General features: G+C 48.6%; 1 protein-coding gene and 1 long non-coding RNA gene across 3 annotated transcripts in view; one reads left to right on the top strand and one right to left on the bottom strand.

Annotated features, from left to right (window-relative positions):
- Tcea3 (transcription elongation factor A3) overlaps window positions 1–15,251 on the top strand; it is a 38,526-nt gene that overhangs the window by 450 nt on the left and 22,825 nt on the right. The window contains exons 1-5 of one of the 2 annotated variants that reach the window (XM_078025590.1): window positions 172–301; window positions 5,080–5,142; window positions 5,825–5,930; window positions 6,443–6,587; window positions 13,813–13,875. In XM_078025590.1, the coding sequence (XP_077881716.1) occupies window positions 197–301; window positions 5,080–5,142; window positions 5,825–5,930; window positions 6,443–6,587; window positions 13,813–13,875 (482 nt within the window). In that variant the 5' untranslated portion in view covers window positions 172–196. Of the gene's footprint in view, window positions 1–171; window positions 302–5,079; window positions 5,143–5,824; window positions 5,931–6,442; window positions 6,588–13,812; window positions 13,876–15,251 lie in introns of those variants that run through there. The other variant, XM_078025591.1, reaches the window with a different exon arrangement.
- On the bottom strand, window positions 143–1,849 carry LOC144367931 (uncharacterized). Its single transcript, XR_013427581.1, has 3 exons — window positions 1,701–1,849; window positions 655–815; window positions 143–278 (listed from the first exon to the last, which is right to left on the bottom strand). It is a non-coding gene; the product is annotated as an uncharacterized LOC144367931 (long non-coding RNA).

The following is a 15,251-nucleotide window of genomic DNA, read 5'->3' as shown; positions in this document are numbered from 1 at the left end:
GAGCCAGGGAGCCCAGGGGCGTGTGCGGGCAGCGCGCCCGGCGGGCGAGAATGGGGCACTGGGACCCCAGGGAGGCGGGATGGTGTAGGGCGCAGGGCCCCGAGGGACACTTGCTAGGCACCTCGGGGTGGGCGTGAACACGGCCCAGGGCGCTGGGGGATCGTGCAGGCCCAGGAGGCGGAGGCGCAGCTCGTGCATGTCCCTCTGGACGTGTCGGGTTCACCATGGACGGTTTGTGCAGGGTCGCCAGGGAAAGCGGGCGTGGAGCCTGGAAAAGACTTTGGGAGTCCCTGCGCTCACGGTGTGTGCAAAGCCCCTGAGTGGCGGGGAAGGCTGGGACTAGAGGAACAAACTTTGGGTGGCCCAAGAAGGATCAAAGAGACGGGCTGAGAAGGGTGCTGAGCAGAGTTTCCTCCGCGCCCCGGAGGGGATCTGCTGGAGTGGAGCGGGTCCCGCAAGCCCACAGCCTGGGTGCCAGGAGCGGTTCTGTTGGCAACTTTTTCCTTGGCCGCTGGGTGGGGCCGGGGCGGGCGGGGTGGAACAGGTGCGGGCGGGGGAAGGGGCAGGCGGGAGGCCGGGCTGGGCGGCCCTGCGCCGGGAGGTGCGCAGCGGGAGGGAGACGGGGGATCGGGGGATCCGGGCCCACTGCCCTACCTGAGGGCTCCTGGGCTCGCAGTCCCAGCAGCGCAGAGCGCGGGCCCAGCGGTGAGTTAATGTTTGATCTTCCCGGTGATCTTTGCCTCAGGCAGGAGGCTGCCGCGTCGTCGCCTTGCCAGAGCAAACTTGGCCATAGTACCCGAGGGCATGGGCTCACCCTGTGAGGAAAAGAGAAGGGAGAGGCCCCGTGGGTACGCCCTCCACCTTACGCCCTGTCCTAGGGTCCTCTTCCTCCCACCATCCGTATCCTGAATGCTGCATCAGGACCTGCATTTCCAGTACATTTCTTGACCTTAGAAACTTGGGAAGGAAGGACCCACAGCAAGGTGACCAAGGCTAGAGGGAAGCGTCCCTGGAACCATGAAGTGTCAGGGGGTCCTAGGGTGGACAGTAATGAGATGGCATCCATATAAAGACTTGGTTTCTTCAGCCATCAGTAGGGAATTCCCTGCCTCAGGATCTCCTGAGTGTACCTCAGTGTGTGAAGTCCTACTCAGCCTGCTGCCTGGTAAGAGCCAAAGGTGGAGACTTGCTTCTCCACAGCCAGTGGACACAGAAAGGTCCAGTGGAGCCCTGCAAGGAAGGTGCTGGGAGCTTCTCCCCTGACACCCAGCCTCCACCTGTCCCCTGCAGGGCTTCTCTAAATCCTCAGTAAAACAGAGGGGGATGGGTGTGTTCCCAGCCGGGGGTGGCAGGGCCCAGCTAGGTATCCTGAGCTGAATTCTATTTCAGATAGACAGGTTATCCCAGCACAGCCTCTTGCCAACCCTCACTAGGGCCAGGAAAGAAATTCTGAGCCTCTGGGTAAGGCGTGGGGGTGCAGTTCAGGAGAGCTTAAGGGATCTAAGAAAGAATTAGGATAAAGACCAGGTCCTGCTCACTCCTTTTATGGCCCAAGGCAAGTCACTGTACTTTCCTTCTTTTGGCCCTCGGTTCCTCCTTGTGGAATGGGAAGAGGAAACTGTGTCCCTTGGGGATGGGTTCCCTTGGAAGTGTCCAGAGCCCTCCCAGGAAAGCTGCGAGTCTGGCGGTAGGGTCCTTACAGTGCAAAACCAGTCTACAGCCACGTCTGCGCCTGGGCTCTTGGCAGCATCTGGGTGGGCACAGAGCTCTGGGCATCTAGCCGAGAAAGGTGGGGCCTGCCCTGGGAGTGAAAGTGGGCCCGCCCAGTGGTGGTTAGCAAAGGAGGACACACTTCCTGTAAGAAGACGGATGCTCCACGTTGCAGCTCAGCCCAGGGCTTATTATGAATCCTGAACTCCCAGGGACTTAGGGTTTTGTCAGATGCTGTGAGCTGCTGGTACCAGCTAAAACAGCTTCCAACAGACAACCAAGCACCCACAGTCACAGCTATAGTCACATCAACAGACAGTCACACACAGGCACCCCACACAGCAATAGCCAATCAGGCATCTAAGAACCTAACTGCGTGGGAGGCATGGCTACTGACACTGACATGACAGGCACGACCCAAATGATGCACACTGACCATGATAGTTGTAGAAAGGTACAAAAGACAACCACACACAGGAATGCACACAACCCAGCTAGACGGAGACTTGCAAAGCTACAGACTCAGCAAACAGTCACATTCACACATTTGGACACAGTAACTCAGCTGTCATTCCACAAAGACAAACACCGATGGGCCCCGGGCTGTATACTCAGAGCTCCACACCTGAATCAGAGAAATTGCTGGCTACACACCTAGAGAGACACACCTTGTAACCTTTGCACGTGGCTTTCCAAAGCAGGTACAACCCAGGCTTGTGGCTATTCTCCAGTCAGACCCCACTTTACAGACAGGCATCCAGTGGCAAGCAGAACTGTTTTAGCACTGATTGTAGAATTTTCAGGAATTTTGGAAGCTGGTTGTTAAACTCGGCCATTATTTTAAAAATCAGATTGTCTGCTTTTAATTAAGTTATATGAAAAACAGAGGTAATATTTCAAAATCATCATTTCCTCATTATTTTACTCTCATCTATAGTCTAGAGGTAACTTATTTCTATTAAATAAATCCAGATGTTGAAAGTGCTAGATGGTATGGTACTGCACTTTTCTTCCTTTTATCTGTTTCAATTCAGTGACAGCATGTCAGTAGCTTGAGCTTGGCCATGGGAAGAGTTTTTCCACCAAAGAAATTGGCAAACACAACAGATCAAGTGGTTTTTTTTTTTTTTTTTTTTTTTTGGGACAGCTGGCCATCAAATATTAGTCGGCACGTGACCTTGCTATTCCCTGATCGTGCTTGTCTAGACAGATCTGTGTCCATGCCCTCATAGTTTGTGAAGTGGTGAGATTCCAGAGGCCTGAGTTTGAATCCCAGTCCAGCTCCTTACAAAGTTGGAACATTGAGCAAATTATTTAACTTCTCTATTTATTGGATTCCTCTTTTGTGAAAATGGGATAATCAATCTGTAAAAATTGGGGAAATAAATAGTACCTACTTCCTAGGGTCATTGTGAGAACTCAGAGCAGGTAAAATTCTTAGAAGAGAGCCTGGCACATATTGTAGACCGAGTTGTAGGCCCACAAGTTCAAGCACACTCACACCTGCAGGATGCAGCTCTGAAGACACACTGAACCCAAGATCTATAAGAGGCTAAGGACTGACAGAGGGCAGCCCGAGGGAGGTGGTCCAGGTCCTCCCAGGGCGGGGTTGGCAGCTGGAACCCTGCAAAGGACATCCAGGACACAGTCAGCTGGTGTTCCCCAGGGAACCTATCTCAGGACTGGGGGCTGGGACTGGCCTCGAGACACTCCACTTGATCTTAGGTGGAGAAGCAATGGCCTGGCTTCTAGGAAGGGGGAGGGAGGAAGAAGGCTAAAAAGGGTCACAAGTGTGTACAGGGCCTGGCAGCCACATTTTCAAGTCTAAGCTTCCCTCCTTCCCCTCCCATCTATGCGTGCAGTCACCTGGGGAGCTCTGGGCTCTGTGCACAGCCCCCAGGCCTCAGATTAAAATGGTTGTCTTCAGCCAAGAGGGATAAGAGTGTTTGTCCACACAAAGACTTGAACATGAGTGTTTCTAGAAGCCTGAAGTGTAGGAACCCCAAGCTGGAAACCACCCAAAAGACCCACCCACAGCAAATGGATAAACACTATGGTACATGCACACAATGGAAAACTACTGAGCAATAAAAAGAAACTGTTGATGTCTGTGGTGACCAGGATGAATCTCAGAATAAATAAGCTAGTGAAAAAGTGTCTAGCCTGCACTTTTATTTTTAAAGTATCTATTTTTTAGTTGTAGTTGGACACAATACCTTTATTTATTTATTTTTTGTGTGGTGCTGAGGATGGAACCCAGGGCCTCACCCGCGCCAGGTGAGCACACTACTGCTGAGCCACAACCTTAACTCTCAGCCTGCACTTTTTATATATATTCCTTAAAAATGCAAAGTCATGCCAGGAGCAATGGTGCATACTTGTATAATCCCAGTAGCTCTGGAGGCTGAGGCAGGAGAATCTCGAAAATTGCTTAAGCAATTTAGTGAGGCTTAAGCAAATTAGAGAGACCCTGTTTTCAAAAAGAATAAGCGGCTGGAGATATGTCTCAGTGGTAAAGCACCCCTGAGTACTGCCAAAAAAAAAAAAAAAAAAAAAACAAGGTCACCTACAGTGATACAAAGCAGATCAGTGGTTTTCTGGGGTTGGGGGTGGTGGGAGGGATGGATTAAAAGAGAGCCCAAGGGCTGGGGTTGTGACTCAGTGGTAGAACGCTCGCCTAGAACGCACAAGGCACCAGGTTCGATCCTCAGCACCACATAAATGTAAAATAAAGATATGTATCCACCTAAAGCTTAAGAATAAATGTTTAATTAATAAATAAGTAAAAGAGAGCCCAAGAAAACCTCTGGGGATAATGACCATGTTCTTATCTTCACCTTAGTGGTGGTTTCATGGGTTAGACATTTGTCAAAACTCATCAAATCGTACACTACAATATGTGTCTTTATGGTATGTCAGTTATACCTCAGTAAAACTGGGGGGGAAGCTCACAAGACCCAGGTGCAGTGGTGCGCACCTGAGGCTGAGCCTGGGCAACATAGTGAGACCCTATCTCTGGAAAAAAAATCAATGCCTACAGTCGTCACCTGTGAAAGCTCACAGCTCACCGCTGGGAAGGGAGGGAGGGAGGCTACAGACGCACAAGTTCATCTAGAGGAAGACAGAGAGAAGGGGGAGGGCACGGGCAGAAGCACAGCAAAGCAAAGGCCCGGTCAGGGGTCAGGGTCAGAGCGGGTGTCAGGCTGGACTCCGTGTAGCTCAGTGCCAGAGGTGGAAGTCAAAAGGTTAGTCTGGGAGGGGACTTCTTCCTTTTCTGCTCCACGTCTGCCCTTCTATTAGGTGCGTCTGGGGCCCTGTCCTCCCACCAAGCTCGCACGGTAGTCAGTCTCACCTTGTGACCTCCCACAGGAAGGGGCCCTTGACCTTCTGAAGAAGCTGAACAGCTGTCAGATGTCCATCCAGCTGCTGCAGGTGTGTGTGGGGACTCTTCTGGGGGAAGGAGGGACCCTGGGGGAGACCTACAAGGGTGGAGTCAGGGAGGGATTTCTGAGAGGAGTCTTGTGGGAGGGGCATCTTGAGGTGCAGACATGGAGGTTGGTCCAGAGGGACCCAGAAGCATCTTGTAGGAGGCTGGGTACTTTCCAACTCACAGAGGCTTTGGTCTGGGGAGGCTGATTTGCTTTCCTTGAGCACCCTAATTCCCAAGACTCTGGGCCTGTGGAATGCAAGAGGCCAGGGATCTAGGAAGGGGAAAAGTTCCACCGTCTTTAAATCCTCCCTGGATTGCCCCCAAACTTACAGAAGCTCCTGGCTCTGGAAGATGAGCACAGGCCCAAAGTGTGGGAGCCGGAGTCACCACCGAGATGAAACTTGAGCTAACAGATGCCAGGGGGCTGGGAATGGGGAGGGGTCCTGAGCAGCCAACTGTCCTGTCCCCAGCTGGCCACTGACCCCACACAGCGAGGCAGGTCAGGGCCTCAGCTGTAGGCTAGCTGTAGGACTGGGGTCATTACATCGGCCACTGATCAAGAGGGGCTCTGGAGAGGTCCGGATAGGAGAGGATGTGGGGACTGAGCCATGGCAGGTGCTGCCTCGGGGGACGGCCACCCCTGCTCGTCCATTCCAGGCAGCCCTTGACCCCTTTGCTTTGCAGACGACCAGGATTGGAGTTGCCGTCAACGGGGTTCGCAAGCACTGCTCAGACAGGGAGGTGGTGTCCTTGGCCAAGGTCCTCATCAAAAACTGGAAGCGATTGCTGGGTGAGAGGGGCAGGGCTGGTTTTCACCGTGTTTCCCTCCTGGCCTTGGTAGGGGACAGAGCCTGGCTCATAGCAGGCGCTCAGTGTGTCTGCTGAGTGACTTAATAAAAGGCAGATGGACCAGGGAGGAAGCTGGTGAGGAATGTCCGTGTTGTGTACAGGAGAGCGAGACGCGTCACTATGAGCTTGCCTGTGCGTGCACTTCTTTGCATGTTTTTGTTTGTGCCCGCAGGACGTGTCTACCTGCACACAGTTGTGTTACTATGCACGTAGATGTGGGGCCACTTATATTTATATCCCCATGTGAAAATGTGTTTTATACACACGCACGCATGCTATGTGTACGTTTGTGTTAAGTGTGTGTGTATGTGTGTGTGTGTGTGTGTGTGTGTGTGTGTGACAGTATGTGCACCTGTCCTGGTCCCTGCCCTTCGTTCCCTCCTTCCCAAAGTCACACGGGGTTCTGCTGAGAAGGTGCCGAGCTGAGGGACAATGCCTCCCTTTTGCTTTCAGACTCCCCAGGACACCCCAAAGGGGAAAAAGGAGAGGAAAGAGAGAAAGCCAAGAAGAAGGAGAAAGACCTCGACTGTTCAGATTGGAAGCCCGAAGCAGGCCTTTCTCCCCCAAAAAAGAAAAGAGGAGAAGAGCCCCCAAACAGGTATTTCTCTTCTGGGGTGGGGAGAAGGGGCCTGTACTCGTCCCCCCACCCGCCAGCAGCTCTGTGTACAGTGTCTCACTGCAGCCTCACAGCCTGGGAGGTACCGTCATTGTCTCCTACAGTGCTCCCTCCAGGGGACTTTGGCTCAACCTGACAGAACCAAATAAACCCAAGGTGGCACTGACTTTGCTTAGGATGCAGGGAGGGGACACAGGTGTGCCAGTAGGCCTTGCTGGGCCTCCAGAGCTGTACTCCAGCCACCGGGCAACAGCCCAAGGCAGGGAAGTTTGACCGCTGTGGGTGGGGGACCCCAGGCTTAGAAGCTCCGTGTCCCAGATATGGTGCTGGTCCTGGAGGCAGAGTGTCTGGGATCCAGCAAGGGCGCCACCCACTAACACCACCCACGGCCCTCGCGGCAGCACAGAGCTGTGGATCTCCACTGATTATTTGCAGTTCATTCTCAGCCTTTCCTATCTAGATAGCTTTTCCAGCCAGGGGTCATTTGCTCTCTAAGTGGCATTGCCTGGTGACCCACCCCATGGGCCACTTTTGTCTTGTCTTCAGGGCCCCTGGGACTGGAGCTCATTTGTCCGTTGGGAAGAAGTGTTTGGGGAAGCTTTTTCTTGGCATTCCCATCTGCCACCAGGAAGCTGAGGTCAGGGGAGCAGAGGCTGCCCCAAGACCACAGGGCTATTATGTGATGGAGTGGGGTTCCAGTCTTCGTCAGGCCTCCACCCTTCTGCCAGCAGGAACAGAACAGTTGTTTGCCTCAACTCTGTCCCTGTCCTCACTTTCCCACCCTAGCCAGGTCATCCCCCAATTGCATGAATCTCAGGTTCAAAGGCCATAAACTTCATAGTAGATTAAAATCTTCATGAACTTCTAAATAAGTCTTGAGGAGGCTGAGACAAGAGGCTCACTTGACCCTGGGAGTTTGAGGCTAGCTTGAGCAATATGCGATCCAGTCTCAAAACCTGCCTGTTCCTTGTGTAACCAGAAGATCACTTAACTCCTTAGGGGAATGGGTGGTTACATTTGTCCATCTAGTAGATAAGGGGGATGGTATCAGATAACATCTAACTAAGTCATTTCTGTATTTTCAACGTGCATCCCTTTTGACCCAGTGCATCCTCTATGAAGAATTCATTTAAAAAATCAACCACATCAAAGCATAAAGATTACTTGGTCTGCTGGGCCTGGTGGCACATGCCTGTAATCTCGGTGGCTCCAGAGGCTGAGTTCAAAGCCAGCCTCAGCAACCTAGTGAGGTCCTCAATTTGGTGAGACCCTGACTCAAAATAAATCATAAAAAGCGCTGGGGATATGGCTCAGTGGTCAAGCAGCCCTGGGTTCAATCCCCAGTACCAAAAAAAAAAAAAAAAAAAAAAATCACATAGATTACATGTTCTATGGGTAACATTTTTAATGTTATGTTTCTGAAACATTTTGGAACTCTGAAACCCTTCCTTTTTTTTTTTTTTCTGGGCTAGAGATAGAACCAGGGCCTTGAGCATGCTAACAAGCACTCTACCACTGAGCCACACCCCCAGCCCCTCTGAACACTTTTTAAATGAACAGTTATTATAATTATATAAAACAAAGATGTTTTGCAGAAAACATCTTAGGAGACAAGGCCAGGAGAAGAGTGATTCTCAACCAGGAGGGTGGAAAATACCCTAACCAACCCGCTCTGGTTTTGGGTTGTAAAAGAAATATCCTGCAGTGCACAGAATATTCCCCCCACATTGAAGAACTCCGGACAGCCCTCCGTGTCACGGGCTCCATATCCACCGATGGCATATCTGTAAATTCACCAAATATAGGTCAAATATATTTGGGGAAAAATTATGCCTGGACTGAACATCTACAGGCTTTGTTGTCATCATTCCCCCTAAAAGACATAGTATAACAACTATTTATATAGCATTTACATTAGGTTGTATTTTAAAAGTAATCTAGACATGTATATACAGGAGGGTGGCAGAGATTATGTGCAAATACTATGGTATTTTACGTAAGAGACTTGAGCATTTGTGGATTCTGGTATCCATGGGGGTTCCTGGAACCAATCCTGCGTGGATACTGAGGAATGACTGTCTTTATTAACGTTTAAAATACCTGTGGGGCTGGGCCCCGTGGTGCATACCTATAATTCCAGCAGCTTGGGAGGTTGAGGCAGGAGGATTGCAAGTTCAAAGCCAGCCTCTGCAATTTAGTGGGGCCCTAAACAACTTAGTGAGACCCTGTCTCAAAATAAGAAAATAAAATAGGGCTGGGGATGTGGCTCAGTGGTTAAGTGTCCCTGGGTTCAGTGTACCCCGCCCCCCCCCCCGAAAAATTAAAAAATACCAGTGGGACCCACATGGAGAAACACTGTAGGACAGAAGAATATTGAATGATATGGTGAAGTGTTCACTAAGTATTGAAAGAATATGAACGATGCAGTATATATAGTATAATCCTGTTATAAAAATGAAAAAGTGGATTTTATGAATATGCATGGAAAAGAAAACTAGAATGGCAATTGCAGTTATTTCTGGATGGTATCATTGAGAAGTTTCTTATTTTTTTATCTTTCAATAAGTTTATATCAATTTTCTTTTCCAATAAATATGTACTAATTTTTTTAAAAACTTTAACATTTTTAAAGTTATAGATGGACATAATATCTTTATTTTTCTTTATTTATTTTTATGTGGTGCTGAGGATAGAACCCAGTGCCTCACATGTGCGAGCAAGTGCTCTGCCACTGAGCTACAGCCCCAGCCCATATGTACTGATTTTGAAATAAAAAATATTGAGGGGCTGGGGATATAGCTCAGCTGGTAGAGTGCTTGCCTTGCATGCACAAGGCCCTGGGTTCAATTACCAGCACCACAAAATACATAAATAAGTAGATAGATAGATAGATAAATAGATAGATAGATAGATAGAAGATAAAAAAAGAGCTAGAGATGTAATTAAAAAAAATTGAAACAACTGTTTAAAACAAAGATGTAGTCAGGTGTGGTGGTGCACACCTGTAATCCCAGTGACTGGTGAGGCTGAGGCAGGATGATTTCAAATGTGAGGCCAGCCTCAGCAACTTAACGAGAATGTCTCAAAAAAATAAATAAGGTTGGGGATTTAATTCAGTAGTATAGTGCCCCTGGACACAATCACCAGTGCCCATAATAAACAAACAAACAAACAAAAGATATATCTCTGTGATTGTAATTAAGACGATCTTTACCTTCTATATTTCACAATAAAATTTTTAAATCTCTATTTTCAGTTTTTCTCCATGATGATCCTGTATAATCAGAACAAACAATGCACTTTTGAGAAGTAAACAAATAAGTGCAATGAAAATCTGTTGTAGAAATCATGGGAAATATAGAAAAGTAAAATAAGAGCATCCACATTCCTACCACCCAAAGACAAGTACTCTTACTATTTGGTATATATTGTTTCTTTCTGTTCTGTTTTTGACTTGTTTTCCAAACTTATCACCAACTTCACGTCTGCTTTCTAAAACATAATGAGCACTGCTAGTACTGCTCGTGTGGCCCTGTGGACCTCTTTCCACTAACAGGTCTGGCCATATCAGAGCACCTCTGGGTTCTAAGCACCTTGGCAAATGAGGGACAAGAATGGAGAGGGTTCTTGTGAGGTGAAGTTGAAAGATAAACAGTTGTTGGGAGAGGAGACCTAATGGACTATGGGGCTGATTTGGAGAATAGTGAACATAGACATCCAGGTAAAGATGACAGCCTGAGCCAGGTGTGATGGTGCACTCCTGTAATCCACTGACTCAGGAGGCTGAGGCAGGAGGATTGCAAGTTCAAGGCCAGCCTCAGGAACTTAGTAAGGCTCTAAGCAATTTAGTGAGACCCTGTCTTGATAAACAAAAACAAAACAGAAAGCCGGGCGTGGTGGCACACACCTGGAATCCCAGCAGCTGGGGAGGCTGAGACAGGAGGATTGTGAGTTCAAAGCCAGCTTCAGCAAAAGTGAGGTGCTGAGCAACTCATTGAGACCTTGTCTCTAAATCAAATACAAAATAGGACTGGGGATGGGGCTCAGTGGTTGAGTGTCCCTGAGTTCAATCCCCAGTATCAAAACAAAACAAAAAGCTGACAGCCAGATCATGTGTAGGTTTTTTCCTTGATGATCAGGAAAGGAATTCTCTTTAAAGGACTTCAGGGATAACCAGTATGAAGAGGGGGCGATTGGAAAGCAGAAAGCCAGGCTCTGGACTGACCTTGGTCTCTTACTCTCCCCCTTAGTCTCTGAGACTTGTTATTGTGGCCTGAAAGATGAACATTGTTATCTCACTTCTTTCTCCTTAAAAATGAAATATTTTACTTGGAATATATTTAATTATATTGATTGTACAGTTTGACTGTCTTATAATTTATTTTATTATACAGGCAATTATTCATTGTAGAAAATTTTTAAAGATATGAATGGGGGCTGGGAGAATAGCTCAGTGGTAGAGCTCTTGCCTATCATTCACCAAGCCCTGGGTTCCATCCCGAGCACTACAAAAAGAAAAAAAGTCGTCTATTTCCTAGAATGTATGTGTGTGTGTGTGTGTATACATATACATAATTATATTTCTTCTAGACTTTTTCCTATACATCACTATTCATAAAAGACTTATTTTTTAAAAAAGGAATTATTCTCTGTATGCTATTTTGTAACCTTTTCACATACACATATTTATTCATTTCAACAGTAAGTCATGTTTCATGTAAAAAGTGTAGAAAACAAAACAGCAGAATAACAGAAATAACCACTGTCAATATGTTGATGTCTATATTTCTAGTCTTCTGAAAACACCTCTGGGTACATGTATATTTTCTTTTTTTTTTTTATGTTTCACCTTTTTTTTTTTAAGAGAGAGAGAGAGAGAGAGAGAGAGAGAATTTTTAACATTTATTTTTTAGTTCTCGGCGGACACAACATCTTTGTTGGTATGTGGTGCTGAGGATCGAACCCGGGCCGCACGCATGCCAGGCGAGCGCGCTACCACTTGAGCCACGTCCCCAGCCCTGTATATTTTCTTAATAAAATCTGAAGCCCATGTTCTGTTCTCCTGGAATGCTGAGTTGTCATGCCAGCTCACCTTCCATAGCCTCGGGCTCTGAAATGTCACTGGGGCTCAACAGAGCCTGGGAAGGCATGTCCCCATTCTGCTGGGAGAAGCAAAGGGGCAGGGGTCCTACCTCTGCTCAATTGATGAACTTCCTCTCTTTGTCATTTTCTGAATTATACACTTTCTTAGTATACAGACACCGTAGCCACATTCGTGAAATTTGAAATAACGATCAGAAACCTTTGCCCTCAGTGTACCACCTCTGGCAAATGATCTACCTACATAACTCAGGTGTCCATTACCGAGAGAGTGCAAACGACTCTCTCCTGTTTAGGAATGTTCCTGGGGTGTCTAAGCACTTTTTCATGTTTCTGGATAGTTTTTGTAAAATGAATGTTTTCAATAACTGTAGATATTTCTGGTTTGCTCAACAAAGAAAAAAAAAAAGAAGAAAGTGGTGGGTCTCTGGACTGGAGCCTCGTGTTTCCTCCTCTCAGCCAGACACGATGGTCCAGGCCTGGAATCCCAGCGACTTAGGAGGCTGAGGCGGGAGGATCACAAGTTCAAAGCCAGCCTGGGCAACTTATTGAGACTCTGTCTCTAAAAAATAAGAGGGACTGGGGGTATAGCTCAGTGGTAGAACACCCTGGATTCAATCTCCAGTATGGTAAACAATAATAATAAATAATAAATAAATTTAGTAACTGTTACCTCTGGAGAAAGGTACCTTTCCACCTTTCTAGTTGGATGTTTCTGCACGTTTGATTTCACAGCATTCAGCGTCTACTTGGTGAGCACCTACTTGGTGCCAGGCACGATTCTGTCTGTTTGGAATAAGCTTGGCCACATAGTAGATTGGGTTCCCCAGAAGCAGCCCCTGACACGTAGATTCAAGTGTAGAGGTATTGTGGGAAGCGATTCAGGAGGTGTGGATAGAGGAGTGGGAAGCAAGGCAGAGGAGACAGAAGTTGGAGGGACAGAGGGGCGGGGTGGAAGCTAGAACAGTGTGATTTGCCCAGCAGCTGACCAGCGTGGGCACTGGGACTTAAATCCTGCTGGGGAACTCTGGGTGACATTGGAAAACATGTCAAATTGTCCCTCCGAGGGCTGAGGCAACCAGGGTATGTATCCCCAGTCCCCATGTGTCTTCTTGAATGTTGCTCCTGGGGTCTGCACCTCTCCGGGACTGTCAGGCAGCACCCCTGGCTGGCCTGGAGAATCCCTGAATGCAGAGGCCCTGGGGAGGTTGAGGAGGAAGCCCATGGGTCTGGGACACTGGCAGACGGAGGGCGCAAGGGGCATTGGACTCTGCAGAGTGACCAAGACCTGCCCAACCCTGCTCTTGCGGCATTTTCCTGGAGGGCAGTTAGGGAATAAATAGAATAAGAAAGTCAGTCATGTACCATGTTAGAAGGTGACATGGGCCAAGGACTTAGAATTGGTTGAGATGGGGAGTAGAAATGCAGTTTGCAAACATTCATTTTATAAAAATCAATAGATGGAAGAAAAATCATAAAAATAATAAAGTTAAATGCATTTTGGAAAATTAAGAAAAAAAAAATTCACCCCCATCTCCACACCCTCCCCTAACAGTGGCTGCAGCTACCCTTCAGGTATGTTTTCTTTTCATCTTCTTCCCTCCTGGACATTGGTTTTCTTGCGTGACTTCAGCACAGTCTACATCTAATTTTGTCCCCTGCTCTTTCAGTTGCCATTTTAACTCAGCTCCAGTGTCTTCAAAGTCTTCGTACTTCTCTCCCTGCGCCTCCTCCCCCGTGCCCTGCAGGGGTGGCTGGAACCCATCCCTCGGTTTCCCCGGCTGCGGATGAGAACAGGCGCCCACCAGGGCCTGCCTAGCAGCCAGGAGGAGAGGGGCCTGCTGGGAGCTAGTTGTGAGTAATTAGTGACACCTGGCAGAACAGGTGCAGGGGATCTTCAGGCCTCCCCTCCTGTTGCCTCACTGGACCGGACAGGTGAGGGTGAGCAGCCAGCACTGCCTGGACCTCCCTCTCCAGGTGCCCTGGCCAGGTGGGTCCTCATCCTCCCCCAGCAGGCCTCGCTCCAGGACCCTTTCTCCCAGCCTCCTGGGGAATCGGCGCTGGTCCAGCCTGCCAGACGGCTCACCTCCAATCTCTCTTCTTTCAGGAGAGACTCTGTGGACTCCAAGTCTTCCACCTCCTCCTCTCCAAAAAGGCCTGCGCTGGAAAGGTAAGGAAAGTCACTGACTTCTCCATTGTAAAAGTCCTAGGGCGTTCAGCAGGTGTCCCCCTCTCTGCTTAAGGGAGGAAGCCTGAGGAGGGGGAGGAGGAAGCCGCATGCATCATGTTGCCTCTGAATTCTAGGCCCCACAGGAGTGGCTTCTCCGATGGGGCAGCTGACCAGGTGCTGTTGCTCCTTCATCTTGAAACATTCTCAAGGTCAAGTTGAACCCAGAAAGGACAGAGGTCCTAAAAGCCTTTTTCTGGAGTGACGCATCTGCATTTGGGCTGAACTGCTTAGGATATCCACCAAAGGGTGTCCACAGATCATCCAGACATTGGTTCATCAAATATTTCCTGAGGGAGCCGGGCATGGTGGCCCACACCTATAATCCCCAGTGGCTTGGGAGGCTGAGGCAGGAGAAACACAAGTTCAAAGCCAGCCTCAGCAACTTAGTGAGGCCCTAAGCAACTCAGCAAGACCCTGTCTCTAAATAAAATATAAAAAAGGGCCTGGGGGGTGGTTGGGCTGGGGTTGTGGCTCAGTGGTAGAGCGCTTGCCTCATACTTATGAGGCACTGGGTTCCATCCTTAGCACCACATAAACAAATAAGCAAAATAAAATTATTTTTTAAAAAAGGACAGGGAATGTGACTCAGCGGTAAAGCACCTCTGGGTTCAATCCTCAGTACCAAAAAAAAAAAAAAAAAGTGCCGAGGGCCTGCTGCGTGCCAGGAAGTGTTCCAGGTGCCAGGAATACAGATACAAAAGAAGAAAAGTCCCCGCCTGAGTGGCAACAGGCAGTACATTCAGTAAAGAAGTCACACAGCGGTGCAGGAGGCGACTAGAAGTACAGGAAAGCAGAGCGGGAGAGGAGGATGTTCATCAGAGGGATGAGGAAAGCCTGTGTTGAGAAGGTGACCTTGGGGCAAAAATTTGAAGGAGGAGAGGGAGTGACTGGTGCAGATATCGGGGTCTTTTCAAGCTGGGGGTGCTAGGTCTGATCGAGTTCAGGGACACTGGAGGTGGAGGGAGCAGATTGGGGGAGTGGGAGGGTTGGAGGGGACATTTAGAAATGGGAGCCACTGGAAGGCACTGAGCACTGGAATTAAATCATATTTACCAGGATCCTTCCGACTGAGGGTGGACTGCAGGGACCCCTGGGTAGAAGCAGAGATCAGTCAGAAAGCCAATGAGATGATTCAGGCCAGATATAATGGTGGCTTGGATCAAGTGGGAGAAATGTGAGAAGAAGGGGTGGATTGAGGATCTATTTTGGAAAAGAGCTGATAGGATTTCCTGGCAGGTTGGATGGGCGGTATGAAAGAAAAAGATTTAAGATGATTCCAAGGTTTTTCATTTGAGCATCTGCAAGGATGGAGTGGC

This window comes from Ictidomys tridecemlineatus, chromosome 11, assembly GCF_052094955.1.
Source record: "Ictidomys tridecemlineatus isolate mIctTri1 chromosome 11, mIctTri1.hap1, whole genome shotgun sequence".
NCBI lineage: Eukaryota > Metazoa > Chordata > Mammalia > Rodentia > Sciuridae > Ictidomys > Ictidomys tridecemlineatus.
The sequence above is the reverse complement of the archived record's forward strand: the minus strand, read 5'-3'. Positions and strand labels throughout refer to the sequence as shown.